Source organism: Haliaeetus leucocephalus, unplaced genomic scaffold, assembly GCF_000737465.1.
Source record: "Haliaeetus leucocephalus isolate CR32 unplaced genomic scaffold, Haliaeetus_leucocephalus-4.0 Scaffold156, whole genome shotgun sequence".
Taxonomy (NCBI): domain Eukaryota; kingdom Metazoa; phylum Chordata; class Aves; order Accipitriformes; family Accipitridae; genus Haliaeetus; species Haliaeetus leucocephalus.
The window spans coordinates 783147-800234 of NW_010972592.1; the positions used below are offsets into that span (position 1 = coordinate 783147).

At 35.5% G+C, this 17088-nt stretch overlaps 1 protein-coding gene across 1 annotated transcript in view; it reads left to right on the top strand.

Moving 5' to 3' along the window:
* Positions 1–17088, top strand: part of SPATA17 (spermatogenesis associated 17) — a 94639-nt gene that overhangs the window by 44660 nt on the left and 32891 nt on the right. Inside the window, exon 7 of the mRNA XM_010562156.1 lies at positions 14958–15161. Within this exon, the coding sequence (XP_010560458.1) occupies positions 14958–15161 (204 nt within the window). The remainder of the gene's footprint in view (positions 1–14957; positions 15162–17088) is intronic.

The following is a 17088-nucleotide window of genomic DNA, read 5'->3' on the forward strand; positions in this document are numbered from 1 at the left end:
TAACTGTCTGATAAATTCTGACTTCCTGATGAACATGATAAAAAATGCAGTACGTATTTAACAAACTTTTGCCTTTGTTAAGAACATTTCTTGTCATTTCTTGTTGGTAGCACAATAGAAATAACAGTGCAGTTGTATTTTTTTCATTGTTTTTATGTGTTTTATCTTGAACTGCATTGTAATTTCTTATTGAGACATGAAACTTATAACGATTAAGTTTTTCTTATTAGTCCATAATCACAGTATGCTATTTCCACTACAATGGTAATGAGCCCCTTTTTTTAGTTGTCATTAATAAATGAACTACTTATTAAATGTAGTTTTCTATTATAAACATGCTTACCTATGTAGATTATCCTTCTATATCCCTTAGTTTCCCTTCTGTATTAGCAAAATTAACTATAATCGAATAGGTTCTTACTTCTGCTCCGTCATATTCGCAAAGCTGACATTTGTAGAAAGGGCCATCCTTTGGAAAGTGCTGACAAATGGCCTTTAAAGTCAATGAAAGGCAGAATCACTGAATACATTAATGGCATTTTGTAGAAGTGGGTATGAAAAGCCCACATTTGTTGAAACATCCTGTTGCATGATTCCTGTCATTGGTATTTCCAACCTTCCAAGGAATGTTGCAGTTGGTCTTTGTCTTACAATGATGATTAGAATTAGGTATATAATAGACTAAATCCAAGGATCCAGTATCAAGCTAGAATACAGACCTGTATTGTTTAAGTATCTGCTGACAGAGCAAGAAGCAGTGCTGACGGGAGTCTGTGAATGGGAGCAAGAGTGTCAGCTGCTGCTAGCACTACTGTTGCTACCCAGGTGGAGGACCTGCAAGTCTACAGTGTGGTGGGGAGCAGAAGGCAGCAGTAACTGAAAGAGGCCAGAGCAAGGGCAGTGGTAGAAGGAGAAGAGTGGTGTGTGTCTTGTAAAGTCATTGAGATCCGGAAAAGATTCCTATGGAAACAGTCTTCAGAGTGCCACAGCTGAAAAAGCCTTTTACTATTACAGTTTCTCCTGTCACTGAGAAAAGGATTGGAGAATCAGCAGAGCAACAGATCCTTTCCCTTTACTCTGTAGTTTTTCCCATATACCAAAAAGTACTGGGTGAGGTAAAAGAGAATTTGAATTCTCTTTTCTCCAACTTTCTTCTGTTTCTAAGAAGATAAACCACATTTACCTTTTGTCAGAGAAAATGAATGTACAACTAGTCCAGAAAGCCAAAGTTCTTTGTGATATAATGTCTATGAAAGCTTGAGAGCTTTGTCACACAATTACAAAATGTATTTTGACATTATTGAGAATACGATATTTTACATGTATCACTGAAGCTTATCATTCCTCTGGCTGATGGACTCAGTCACAGCCTCATTTCCAAACCTGGACTTCCTGCTCCTCGATAAATCATGCTGAGATTAGATGAGCTAATACTGGTCCTCTGTTCTGTGGGATCTTCCGTTCTATCTGAATGCTTTAACTATAGAGACTTTGAGAAAAATTAATCATGCAGTTGTGTGTGTATGCTTACTCTTGATTTTTGTACAGAATCTTCTTTCTGTTGGGCCCTGATCAATTAGAAGATGTGACTGAGTCAGTCTGAAGGCTCCTCCGGCCCAGCATCCTATCTTTGACAGTGGCCAACAGCATGTGCCCAGGGAAGAGGAGTAAAATGGGGCAACGGGGCAGTATAATGACATGTCAAGAATACTCTCCTAGTTCCCAGCAGCTGGTAGTTGAAGGACTTGTAGTTTTTTGTTTTAGAGCTTTCCATTTTTGGATTATTAAGTTGTTCACTTTTTGACTCTGTATTCTTCCAATTCCTGCCTCTCTTAATAGTCAGAGAAGGAATAACCTAAACAGAAAGAATGTGATACGAGGTCTAGGCCCACAACACTAGCTCTCAAATTGTGCTTCCTTGGAAGACCAAGTTCACTTATTCTCCTTGCAGTATTGTTTTGCAGCACGCTCATTTCACAGCATATACTGTCTCTGGTATTCTGTCACAAGAGAATATGCAACTGCAAAGTGCCTTAATCTTTCTCCACAGTTTGGTGAGGTTCTGCGGATTGCCTCTTCCACTCCAAGCAACAGTAAATTCTGTCATTTTTGAGCCCTCTTTAGTAGAGTGACAATTTCTCCTGATATCCTTTGGCAGTTTGTTAAAAGATACTGCTCATAAGCTCCTAGGTAATTTAGAGCTGCAAGAGAAGAACAAAGCCCATGTCTAATAATAGGCCCTTTTTGTTGTAAAAGTCACAAAATCTATGACATTTCTTTTAGTAACTGCCAGTAACAAGACATGAGTTATCTTTTTAGATTGCAGTTGTTCCTTCAGTTTTCAGTGCCTGCTCGAGTGTGTCACCATCTCTCTGTTGAGTCAAGGCTAATGTGTGTAGACATGTGGCTGGTATTTGCCCATATTTATTCCCATTGAACTAATGCATTAGAAAGGATTACTTGTAGGGATATAATAGCTGGTGTTATAAAATACGGAAGTATTTTTAAAGGGACTAGTCTTGACTGAGATAACCTTTTCCAGGGAGACATAAACATGTGATACAGTAACTCTTTTATAGTTTAGCACTATAGAAAACAATTAAAAAAAAAACCCCAAAACACATTAAGAATAATGTTCTCTGAGGAGGAAGAAAATGTTAGCTTCAAGTGAGTTAACAGTGAAAAGTTCTAATTTCAGCAATGAGAACCTAGTTTTCCGTTCTTACTCTCTCTATGTAACACCCATATTCCATAAGCAATTCCACTTTAAGGTAATGGGAGCCATTTAGCAAACTTCTGTGGAGTCTGAATTAGGGCATTTGTGTATAAAGGTAGCAAAAACATGCCACAAGGTTACTTTTCAGCTTTTGTTTTTCAGACCAGTTTCATTTGGATTTTCTGTTATTGTAGGACTCAAAATTGTATCACTCTTATTGATTATATCAGTTGTCATTTCATGTTTGTCAGTTCACAGAGTAAAATATTTTAAATTCAAATTATATTCAATGCTACAGTATTTTTTTATTACATTTTCCTGTCAACAGAGATGGCAATTCATAAACATTACACTGACTGTGTGTGTCCCCTTCTTACACTACTGGAAATCTGGAGTTAATTCTATTGAAGTTAGTGCACTTACATCAGGTGTAAATGTTCTGAGTGAGGAAGAAAAAAAAAAGCCACAAAATCCTTCCTGGAGCAGGCTAATGAATATTCAGAAGACATAACTGATTAATATGCTTCTAACCTAATGTGCTGTCCTATAAGAACTTGAAAAACAATTGGTCTAAGATGACACTGTTTGACACCCACTCTGTCTCTGGACACCTGGCAGTTTTATTCTTATAAAGGTGAAGACTCAGTGGATAAAGCTCTGGCCTTTGATCTTCAGATCCACAGTTTAAGAGACAAGGCTGCAAGTTTGGTCATTTGAGCTTAGTCCCAAGTGAACAGTCCACATCACAAAATGATTATACATAATTTGTTACTATTGGCAGTGTCTGTTCAGGAAAGGCCAAGGACTGAGCTAGCACGAAGAATGAATTAGCTCTTACCTTTTACATTTTATTTCCTCCCTCTTTACTGTTGTAATTTTATTATCCTGTCTCTAAAACATTCAAGGGATGAAATTATCATTCATTATAAGTACTAATACTTCCCGAAGATGAACTAAAATGGTTATTTTTTTTTAATGTAGGTGCCCCAATCACTGAACATCCCCACCTATTCATGGGTGTTTCACATCCACTCATCACTTCTCTGCCAAGAAGTCAGATATTTCTGAGTACTTTCCAAAGCTTGTACCATAAAAACCCATTTAAATTAAAAAGAAGAGAGTGAGCTTTCCTAGCTCTCAGGCAGGCTTGCAGCTACATTTAAATAGCATTAGTATATAAAGCACTTCATGCTACAGTGTTCTGTTTTTATAAAATACTATTTCCAAAGGGTTCTCAATTTACATTAAATCCTTCTTACAGTACTTGTGACAGGTATGTTTGATCAGCAAGCCTTCTTCATGTATTCGCTTCCACATTGGAAGCCAGATCTATCAGTCTATTCACAGGTATTCACTACAGGAAAATCATTCAACTCTTGTGCCTCATGGGGCACTATACACACAATCTCAGTTCACTTGAAAGGAATCTCAGTTAACGTTGCTTAATGTTTCTGTCAAAAAGAAGGACAAAGTAAGGTAAACTGAAAGCAGCCAGTAACTGAGCTGTTTGTGATTCTGAAAGACATTGTACCTGAACAAAGAAAAATATTTATGTCTAGAAGGTTAGTTCCACTAGGTCTGAATTCCAAAAATGACCTTTAAGTGATTTGCACACACACTCCAAAATGTTTAGTTCTCTTAGAATTTGAGTCCAGCTCTTGCCCTTTGGGATTACTCATCCTGGGAACACTCAGGACTGTATTTCTGCTACTCAACACAGTATCATGGTAATGTAAAAAGAAGGCAAGTGCTGGAAGCCAACACATGCCTCCAGAATCTATCTGGTGCACACTCTGCCAAAAGCACTTAGTGACAAAGTTTACAACTTCCATAGATTTTCCAGTTTTGCTCATATCCTTTCCAATCAGCCTTTCTTTTTCTCTAAGAAGGGGTGGTTGTCTCCCTAGAAAGGGCAAGTACAATCAAAGCCAAAACTAGGACGGCAAGTGTGGTGATCTTCATAAAAAAGAGTAACTCCGTAGGTTAGGGAGCAATGGGAAGAGGATGGGGAAGCGCTATCTGCTGACAGCCTAACCTACCTCCTATAAGTAATAGATGGCTATGCACCATTTCATGTGTATTTCTCCCCAGTGTCAGTGAAAAGTACTTCCTTCCCATTCAGTCTTAAGTTTCATTTTAGCACAAGTGGTAAATGAAAGTGCTTCCAACAGAAATCTATAATTTCTCCCTTTGCCACACTTCCCAGAAAACAAGTTATTGACATCCTATTTTTTAAAGATAGTGTGTGAATAAACTTAAAAATAGAACAAATTTAATAATTTTAAGCGTGTTCTGTGACAGTATTGCAAATTGTATTTTTCCTAAAGGCTGATTATAAAATCATTTCAGTTTGTTTGATAACTGGATAACTGTGTAAAGAAATGAGAAAGAGTTTATACTGAAAAATCATCTGTCATTAGAAAGAGCTTAACACACAATAGGATGTAAAGTTTGAGTGCTGTTTTGTGATTGATCCTATGCAAGCGCAGTTGTCTAAAGGCATATCCATGTAGACATAGCAATATTTCTCAGGGCTTCTAAATAGCTTGTTACTAGCCATGTCACTCATAGTAAGCATATGTTATTATAGCATAGTGGCATCTCTGTATCTACCATGTATTACAGCATTTAGCATCTCTGCATCTAGCACTAGTCATTTAAAAATCCACTAGCTAGAAGGTCTTTTTGAGCATTTGAATTGCATAATCTCTGTTTGTGTGTTTTTTTTCTGGACAACAAACTTCTTGCCTAACTCCTGTGGGTAGGATTAATGGCAGAGTTTAAAGGACAAGCTGTGTGATCTATCAAAAGTGTACATGCTGAGATCTTAGGAAAACATGACCACATTTTGTGTATTACTGTCAATTGGGGTGGCAAAAGGGCTGGATTGCTGCAGGGTCAGAAAACTGATAAGAGTGAGTTATATATTGAATGTTGGCTTTGTGTATGATGTGGTACACACATTTAAGAAAGAATCTATATTGCAAGGGAATTACGATGTAGTGCAAATATCAACTAAATAGCTCACACAGAGAGCCACATTCACACACACTTGCACGGAGTGGAACTCCACTGACATTTCTGAAATTTTTACTGGGATAAATTTGGTTGATGTGTAGTAGTCTGTCTGGTGTTTATACAAGTTTGATGTGATGTATGGTCTTGCTCAGGTAATTTTTGAAACTATTATATCAGAAGAATTACATGCTAAATAAGAGATAGATATATAAGAAGAGGGAGGTTAGGAATGGCATGGGAGAAGTCATGAAGATAAAATGCTGTACATTTCTCAACAGCAAACCTTCCTGTTGATTAAGAAGTGGCACTGATGGTATCCTTGCTTTAATGAGACTTCAAGATGAGTGATGTACACACCAATTCTTTTGTTTTTCAGCTCTTAGGCAAGTGAATAGTATAATGGTAAAGTTCCTTCATTAACTTGCACAGTGTGTTCAATATTCAATGCTTTTGTTTAGTATCTAATATATACTGTTAATTTGGGAATTGTGTCTGTCCTGCAACAGACATAATGAAAACTGTGTATCTTCCCTCACCTATTGTTTGCTTTGCTTCCAGTTTTTCTGTTTCATCAATCTTTGAATAAAATCTTCATGTTTTAATTTTTTCTTATGACATCACTCTTTTCTACTAATTTCTGACTTCCTTTACAAATCTGACTAACATGGTTCTGTTCCTTCTTCTTTATTCTTTCCTGTATGCAATACTATGACCATTCATTAAACCTTCACCTCATTTTATATTGGTCTCATTGAAGACAGCTTTGTTAAACATACTGCCACATTTTGATTTTTTTAGTCATTGTCTAATCCTATAGGTTTACTGCAGCAAATTCTTTAATAAATCTGTCAGAATGTATGTCTGTGAGGGAAGATTCACATGTAAGCACAGTGCAACAGACACAAGAAGCAATGAAAAGCAATGAAATGTTACATTGTTCAATTGCACATACGTATTTCTGGAGAAGTGAATGAATTCTCTATTTAGCAATTATTTCATTAACAAAGGAAATTTCCATATGATTTCCATCTCTATCTGTCTTCTCTGAGCTTCTCCTGCCTTCTGATATATTGTTGTAGGTAACTTCTGGTGTTACAAATTCAGAGATACTAAATGGTATAATTACAAGGGTTTTTCTGAGTCCAGTGAGAAAAGGAGTGAATTTCAAGTTGATTTTTTTTTTTTACAAAGCTAATATTTTCCATTATGATAATGACAGTAGATGGAATATTAAATTTAAAGATGTAAATAATATCACACATTTAAATAAGTGTTTTGAGGCTCTGAAAACTTCTCACAAGCATAAAGAATTTTAGCCTCAAAATAACTCTGTGAAGTAAGGAAATACCGTCTGTGTGTTCACATGCAGTTATTGAGACATGGAAGAATAAAATCACCTTCAGAGATTATTCTTCAGACTAAGCTCTTTAATTCCCATTTATACAGGGTGGTTGTAGAAACAGGTTGGTTTTCAGAGATTCCTAGAATTTGTACATGATCCCATACTCACCCCTGCACTTCTTAAAGAAAAAAATGATAACAGCAATGGAATTTCCCGTTCCTATTTTTAAAATAAAGTCATTAAGCAAGGTAAAATGTATTTTTCTGCTTGTTTTGAAATCAGTTAGATGTCAAATGAGAAGTCAGTAAGAGAACTTTGAATGCTCTGTCTCTGTTCTGTGTCTTCATCACAAGAGTATTGTCTCCCATGCCATCACTCTCTCAGTCAAGTTATTATCCCTGATCTAGTCAAGTCATCAAGAGCCTGCTTAAGAATTACATTTGACAGAGTAAGCCTCAGTCAGAAAGAGAGAATCAATGAAAGGTGGATACATTTTTGGGATGCCTCTGCATTTGCTGGGCTGCTGTGTTTTGGATATTATGCCACAATGATTCATGCATTAAACTAAGAGTTTGTTTCTCTTTTGTCTTGTTTCCTAAATACCCAAGCACTTGGTACCTCTTTGAAGACTCAGTTACAGTTTTGTTTTCTGCAATTGAACTTAGTGCCTGTGCAGGTTTAGAGGTTGATTTTATGGTCTGTGGCCAGGATACTGGACTTGAATGTTTCCTTAACACCTCATTGTATAGTCCATAAAATTGCAGCCTGGTTTACTTATAAAAGTGCATTTAAAACGTGATTGCACTATTATTTTGATATCAAGCAAACATTTCACAGATGAAAAGGACTGAACCAGGATTTACAATCTGAAGGCAGAATAACAATAATTAATGCTTCTATTACTCTGTTTAAACAGAATATATATTAAGCAGAAGACAGGTAATTAATCCCACTTGAAAGAATATACGCTACTCATCACTCATTTATGAATTCTTCAGTCTCTGCATAAAATCAGTATCTCAAACAAAGCTAAAATACCTTAGGTACAATAACAGGCTAGGTCCTCCAATTCTGATTTAGACGCAGTTCCTGAGAGTATATTTTTATAAGGATTACAGGATCAGGCCTAAGGAGTAGCATTAGCTCAGTGAGAACTTAACCTACATTTATAAAGCTAGGTGACATTTTTCCTATTGTCAGCCATGGTAAGGAAATTTTATCTCAAATTGGAATGTTGAACCACACTATGGTATTCTTCCAATATCTGAATAAAGTTTACACTATATTTCTTAATTGTTAATATAAAAATATGTTCATATTAGTTAAAAAATCACAGATTATTCCTAGTAGAATACGTTCTAATGTGGCTTCAACATTTTGATGTTCCAAATTTGAGTTCATGGACATAGTTTTATTATACTTGTTGCTAAACCAGTATTTACAGAATTTTTATAGATGGCTCTTTCCCCAATAAATTTCATAGTAAAGATATTACCCTTTTATTTTCACTACATATGGAATATTCTGACAGCCTGTAATAAACTAGTTATTTAGAAGTTTTAAATTCCTTTCCTTTTACAGACATGGTTGCAGCATCATATAAACATGTTTTTTTTCCTTGTGAATCATTAATGTTTTAAGGTATTTCTTTTACCTCCTAGAGAAACTATATCTGGGGATTAACAAGATTGTTCACTGGAATTCATGTGGAAGCATAACTGCAGTAGCTGAGAAATGATCATGTTTCCTTTTACTTCTCAGCAAGAGTAATTGAATGTTGAATATCTTACTAAACGCTGGACTGTGACAGTGTGTTAACACTCCGACTATCTCCTAACAGCAGGGCAATTATTTGCTGAGTGGGATTTTTATAAATCCCCTGGCAGTAGTATGTCCTGATAATTATGATGAAGTGCACTGGTCAGTGTTGATTCAGCAATCCCATCTCTAGCAAATATTTCATTCACAGCTCTCCTTCATGCTTTTACTTTTATGGCTTTTAAAGATATCTTACCTCTCCTCTCAGCCTGCTTAGTTTTTTTACAAATTACAATGGAGCAAAAAAGGATTTTCAAGTTAAGGGCCTATTTTGTTGAGTTTTTTCCTTCTTGTTTACCTCCTCATTAAAAGACCAGAATGAGAAAGTAGGACTTTATTTAGATTCTTACTGTGACAATCACTTGCAAAGGCTTCCTCCCTCAAAGCTTTTTTTTTGAGCTTAAATGACTGCTAAATGAAACATTCATATTCATGATATATGTTGATTATTTCAGACTTTCAGACTTGATATGGAGAAGTAATTAAAACAGAGCATACCTTTATTATTGTTTAGTTAAATTACAGTAAAAAATATTTTAAAGATATGAGCATACACTTCGTATTGACTTCACGCTTACATTTTATCTTCAGCTCAACTTCATCGATTTTTAATTTTGCATGTGTGTAATTATTTGCAGTGCAGCAGCTACACTATCAGGGCATATTTTGCTTGGAATTTTATATGTAGACTTTCAAAGCTCAGTCAAGACATAAGAAAGAAGAATAAGAAATAATTCATTCATGAATAAAAATTGCAGCATCTAAAACTGTTCACGTTTTATTATACCACTTGGGATCACCGATCTTTTCTGAGGAACTAACCAGCATAATCAACACAGCCTTGTCTTTCCCTTTCTACCTGCACCTTTTTCTTTTTTTCTTCCTTCCTTCTTTCTATTTCTTTTGCTGCTGTCTTCCTTCATAATTTAGCTTTCAAGGCAAGCTCCTTAATAATTTCTTTGTTGTATTCTGGGGAAAAACAGTTAAGTCTTTCTCTCCGTATAGAAATGATAAACAGGAAAAGACAAAAATGGATATTCCACAGCATAGACTAAATATAGGATTAGAGGTGGAAGCAATACAAAATATAAAAGAAAAATCCCACAAATCTTTTCTTTGCTAATGTTCATTAAATTAATATTTGTTTTCTTACATTTTTTTTTCTTTCTTTATATGCTACCATTAATTATAAAGATAAGAAAATGATTGGGAGGAAACTAAATGATAGAGTGTTAGAAATGCAAAATGATTCAAAATATTAATGTAATGCTAAGGATGACTGGGTAACAAATGGTACATTTGCCAGTATGCTTGACCTGACACAATTAATATTCCAGGTCATGCTTGGGTTTCCATGATGGAAGGTCTGAGGCAGAGAATTCTAGGGGAAAAATATATCTATTGTATAACTCATTTCTCTCTTTTTTTTTTTTTTGTATTTTCCGTGACAAGTCAGAACCATAGTCTTAAAAAAAAAAAAAAAAAAATCTGTGCTTTCACACCTCATTTGCCATATTCACCACTGGGCCACCATTCACCAGAAGGGCCTGATGCAAGGAGGTCAGTAAGAAGCTATTAGCAGAGCCCCCTCCAGAGATTTCTTTGGTCTTATTGAGGTGGAAGTTAGCATGACAGTACTGCAAATAACTCCGTTGTAGGTTTTTTAACAGTTAGCACAGATTTCCCCATAGTGTTTGTCATTTTAGAAAATTGTTCCTGGAAATGAAGTCCCAGAAAGCTGGCTTTGACTGAGGCCCTTCTTAGTTGTGAAGAACACGAGTACAGAAAAATGGGTCATTCTCCCTGCAGACAAGAGGTACTTTTTGTAACCTATCATAATATTTTGGAGGGTAACATATTTTCTTATGGACTAAAGGTGGGGAAATACTGGAATCAAAGTATGAGGTAATATCTCAAGACAGATACTCTTCTACCATTGAAAAAGCAGTATTAACTACAATGGTTTTGTAGTTGAGAGAATATTGTATAAAGTAGGGAAAAGATGAAGTAACACTTTTAACACATTGTCCTGGTCTCAAGAAGATATGCAAATTTATTAAGTACCAAAGGCTTTGATCCTCCAGATTCTTAGATTTCTGCAGACTGCCAGCTCCCTGCAGAGGATAGAGTGAATAGGGCATCCATCAGCACACAGCACATGTGCAAGAAATTACAAAAATAAGACTCTGACTTGCAGAGATATTTAAAAATGAATGGAAGCAATTTTGCCAGAGATTGGTCTGAACTGGAAAGTAGAATAAAACTCATCCCTTTACTCTGCTACCAAACTTTGCCAATTTTAAATGTAGGCTTAAAAACTTACCACAAACCTTGGGGAATTTAGAGTAAATTAGTATTAATTTTATCTATCTAGATACTAACTCTGCTGATTGCTCTGCTGTCTGTTTGAATACTTGAACATATATAATTAAAATGTAATTAACAAGGATGGCTTAAAAATTATTATTTCAAAATGCACTTCATAATAAATTTTGACCTAGGTCTTACAGATTTTCAACTGTAGAGGCAAGAACTTTTAAAGTGTCCAACTGGCCTCACTAAAACTCCAAATCCATTTTCATAGTTCGTACGCTATCGGCATGTTTAACCCGATAGCATGTAAAAAAAAGAACAACAAAAGATGGCTCTTTGTTAAAACACTTTTTCAGCAATAATAATTCAAAAGACACTGAATCAATGGATTCCCACACCTATTATGGCTAATTTTGGTATCATTAAAAATGCTAAAATCCAATCCTCCTTTTGCACCTTGAGATATTCAGCAGCATTTCACAGTGAACCGTTTCTGAACTATAATTTTTTCTACTGCCAAACATTTAAACAAAGAAGTATCAAGTAGACTATATGTAGTATCTCAATACAGATTGCAAAATGCAGTTTCAAAGAGCCATTATACTCGTGGAGCCATTTATACTTGCTCTAGGTATGACTAACAGAAGCAATGCCAATTCTTAGAGCCCAGACAGCACATCACACTAAAGTTATTCTTGCCTGTAATTCTTCAGACGAAAAATGTGTAAATTATTTGAGATTATGTATTTTTCCACTTTGGGGAAACAGAAAACAAAAAACAAACCAATGTCATGTAGATTAAAATAATCTAATTTTTTTTTTTTAAATTTCCTACTGAATTTTTTCTTCAGCCTTTTTTTTTTTTTTTTTTTAAAGAAAAAGCTTAAAAAGGGGTGTAAATTTGGGGAAGATGCAGCCCTGATCAGGATTTGCTACTGATCGACAAATCCATGCCCGCCAACTTCAGACAGTCATTGTTATGCCATAGTGGTTTATTCTAGGTCATCCTGATTCTCAGTGGTGCACATGGAGATGTTTTTCTTCTAGAAAATGTTTACATTTTCAGTGACATTGTAGTTTTCTATGAAATGTGCTTCACAGATGCACCATGAGAGAGCAGTATCTCTTCCACTAGCTGGGGACCTCTGCAGATGCACGGCATGGCTAGAATGCACAGTCTCCACGTTAGGCAGGATACAACAGCTGAACATAGGTGGCATACGAATGGGTGGAAAGATAAAGTAACAATACAATGAGCAGTTCAGTGAAATGTGAAAAAAAGGGAATCACTTTTCTATTGTACTGTCATCGACAGAGTGAAGGCAAAAATTCATTGATCAGAACGTAGGCAAAGCCAATGGCCATGGTAGGACTAATGGGTGAGGAGCCATAATAACTGTGAGTTAGTTTGTATATCTATCTACAACGTGGAATCTAATTTGTGTGGAAGACCTTGGCTGTGGCATTTTATATGTAAGAGAGCTTGTGTAACAAGTGTACAGTGTAAATGCATTCAAGAATTGTGGAACGGAGCAATAAAGCCTGAGACAACATAAGGAACTTGTGTCTACATAGTGCTTACAGGTCACCAACTGTTCGCAGGCAAAAATATACTGGGCTGATAAGAAAATTGCAATAGGATAATGTATGAAATGTTGCAAAAATAATAAGAGCATTAGGAGAATCTGTAACTTTGTGAGATGTTTATGTGAGTAAGTACCAGACTTTCAGAACCAAACTTTATGATGCAGCTGGATTTTACAGATCATACAGATGGGCCTGCAATTTCACATTCACTCCAGTGATTCTTCTTGCCTACTATTTGAAGCATGGATCCCTGCCATTTTAGTTTGACATCCTGAAGAGCTGAATGAACAACCAGTGGTTGTTTGGCATACATCTGTTTCTACCACTTATCTCTATTCATGTCCTCTTTCTCATTACACATTTAGACTGATAGTGCAATGGAATAGTTTAAAGGGTTTGCACTAAGAGGCGAACATGTAACAGAGGGCCAGTATAAATTGTCATTAGGGCCAGATCACTTACAGAGTTGAAGAATATACCCCATAAAATTTTGAATAGCCCAACAATATTTTGAATAATCTACCATCTCTGAATATTTTTGTCCATTAAACAATAAGTTTTATATGGGCCTTATTTAACTGTTTTGACACAAGAAATTGGAACTTTGCAGTAGAAGTTAATGAAAAATACATTAGAGCTAATTGGGGAGTGTTCAATCCTCTCAGCCTCAAGAGATTAATACTTTATGAGAAGGCTGATGCTCTACTTAGTTTTCTCATGGGTCCTTAGTGGTGTTCCAAAGGAGAAATGAAAGATTTTAAACATGTACTCTTTTCCTTACCTTTCCCCACATCACGAAATGGATTTCTTTTCCTACTATATGTATTCAATACTTCATAGCAATTAAAATTATAGTAAAAGGAAAGGACCATATATTTTAACCAGCAAATTTACTTTAAAAATCTTAAGGATACTCTGAGTATACTGTTGTAGAAAATATAAATATCCTTAAAGCAACTCAATATCTTTAATTTTTGCCAGGTGTATTTTAAGCACGTATCATCTGTTTTATAGGAGATTTAGTGGCTTTGTGCAGTATGGTATAGGAATTCTCATGTTTAACAGTTCATAATTAATTCAGTAAACTCACATATGTCTATTTGAGAATTGTTTATATACAGCTGATAAAATCCCTACATTTCTAGGAATGATTTGGGAACAGTCTGTCACATAATTTTGACTTGCTAGATATTCACAGATTGTTAATGATGTGGATTACTTGTTCAGAGTTTGAAATGTATGTTTTATATTAGTAATTGTTATATTAGATTGTACTAGTGATGCAATTAATGATGTATCCTGAAAAAATGAAATATCAAATTTGGTAAAGAATGAATCTTTCAGTTTAATTCACAGTTCAGAAATTTATATTCTATAGTTTTGGTTTTTTGCAATTTTTATACTATTAAAACTAAATACATTTGAATAGTTAAAGGAATTTAATGTGACCATTTTGCTGGAAAGAAGCAATTACTTGTTTTTGGTATTCCATACTTTTTCTTCTATTTCCCCTTAACTAATCACTCAGTTTTACTTTTAAAAATGCTGCAGTTGCCACTGTCTTAGTCTACATTGTGCGACAGCTAGCACAGAGTTTAAAGGGGCAGGAGTTATGTTCCCTTGCATAAGCACTTATTTTACTCTTTAAGTATGTGTTTGGAAATAATAGGCAATACATTTTTGTTCCTATCGTGTTTAGGAATTTAAATCAGTATTTAAACTAAACTTTAAATTTCAAAACAGCTATAATAGTTTGCCTTTAAAACTACATGCAAATTTGTACACTTTTAATAATTTTTTAAGGGAAAACTGGCATGTTTCTTTGACTCCTGCTGTAGAAGGTGGAAAATTTAATGTGACTGAAAGAAAACTTGGGTTTGAGATACAGGAAGCATTTCCTTCCATAAAATGAAAGTTACCCCCACTTGAAGAGCTGAAACTCAGATTACCTATTACATTATCCTATCTAAACCCTTTTGTAACTGTAATGCAATGCCCAGAGATGCATTTAAACTACAGATCTATCCCATGTCAGTAGCTGTCAGAAACTTTGTGTAGAACTGTTCATTATATAGGGTTTTTTAATTGGTTTGATTTATAGAATAAATGCAAGAATAAGTTTGAAGTTAGTTGAAGTTAAAGATAACCCCATCTTCTGCTCAGATTGCAGGCATATACAATTCACCATTCAGAAAATCCCCAGATCCAATGGAACTGCTGCTACGGAAGTCAAAGCCATTGAGCCACAGACAGCAGCAAATGAAGAGTCCCTTCGCCTATGAGCTCTATGACTGGCCGACTTGTAAAAGGCCTCCGACTTTCTCCACAGCACAGCCTCTGCCACCTATTGGCAGACAGAAACCTCAGGTAACATTTTTCAGTGTCTCTGAGGCAGCTTTTGTTCATATCTTTTTATCATAGATTACCATAGAATATCTTGAGTTGGTTCATCAAGTCCAAAAATCCCTTTTGTGGATTTGATTTTTATATATAGATTTAGTGCTTGCATTCAGGATATAAAGTTTTTGAAACAAATTTGTCTTAAAGAAAAAGAAACCTAGGTAGTATGTAAAAACAGGGAAATATGATTCTTTAGACTTTACTTTTGTTCTTTGGGGAAAAAAAGTCATTTCCAACATTTCAAAGGGAAGACCTGATATAATTGAATATCAATATTATGATTCATTAAAGGTAGAATTCTTAATTTCCAATTTTAAATCAATAAAATAATAGGAGAAATGAAAGGTAATAGGACAAATTAACTAGTTTTGACAACTTTTTCCTCTTTTTGCAACCGTTTTCCATATGAAGGCCAAGAGACATCCTCAGTATAGAATAGTTCCTGCTCTTTTGTGTCCACTAGCTGTGTGTCAGTTTTAATTACAAAAATTTCTACATTTTGTTCTGCATCACAGCCAAGTTGCCCAGCTCCCATTCTTAACTGTCATGGTCTCAATTTTAATTTCAGTTGTTGTCAACATATGTTGCAGATAGCTTTTTTTTCTCTTCTATAACGTAACGGAGATCTCTGAGATAATGCATCAGAGTGAACATCCCCAAAGATGGCAAAACAGCTTTTGCCACCTTATTATCAAAACCTACTGAGAATATGCCCAATGTACACAGCAGATGATAGACTTTTGAGGCCTTTATGTTCCTCACTTGATGACAGTACAATGACATGTAGCTTTTGCCAGTAAGTGACTGACACAGGTACTTTTGGGATAGAACTTCTATCTTTCCCTCTATTCTGAAGAATTTTTCAGTTTGCTTAATCTACGGAACCTTCTACTTACCTCACACATACACTATCAGTGCCAGTTTGACTTTGAATGACCACAATGTCTTCAGAACCTCTTAAGATTTTTTTTTTTTGTACTCTGTCCTGTATTTAAATTTTCTCTTCCATATTTTGCTTAGAAAGACAATACTTCTAAATGAGTCCTTCTCAGTAACTTTCACTAAAGCTATCATTTAACTACAGAAATTAAACAATAATGAGCAATGAGCAATGTATAATATATCTTTATTGGTATTTTACTCCTTGGAATCAATATGGTTATTTTCACTATATTATTACAGCCCTCAGTAGAGGTGATCTGAACACAGTCTTAAGTTTGAACTACTGCTGGGTTCAAACTATGTGTACACACGCCATCTGCCACAATTTATGTGTGGTTTATTGATTGTATCCACATTGTTCTTCAGTGGGGACAGCTGTGGGTATACTGGCTAACCCACACAGAAGAGGCTTTTCTCATCTTTATGTCATGATTGACTTGTCTGTAGCAGGACAAGTCTACTGGTGGTGGGACATGAAGGCAAAGGCACTTGGGTTAGAGTACAAGAAGGAGATGCAGGCCTGCCAGAGTACATCTGGAGAAGTAGAGGTGAGCCACACAGAGATCCACACTGCTTATAACAGTAAGGATCAACCTCAGGGCAATTCTCCACCTTTGTCCTTCCCTCCTTATGTTCTCCCTACCTTGACTGCTTGAGCTTCCTCATTGAATGAACTTACTGACTCACATTAGAATTGAGACAAAGCATGAGCCAACAAACAGTTTGGGTGATCAGGTAGTTTGGAGTTGAGATAAATATGACATTATAGCTTTACATTCTGGGACCAAAGGAGCTATGATGGTCCTTCAGTGGGATGTGCCTGAATGCTCTGTCTCTCAGGATAGAGGGGAAGATTTTGCCTACTGGACATTGTTTAGGACTCATGCTTTTAAATGAAGAGGGAACTCAGAGGTTATCCATTGTTAAGCTGCTCTTGTAAAACCGCTTTACT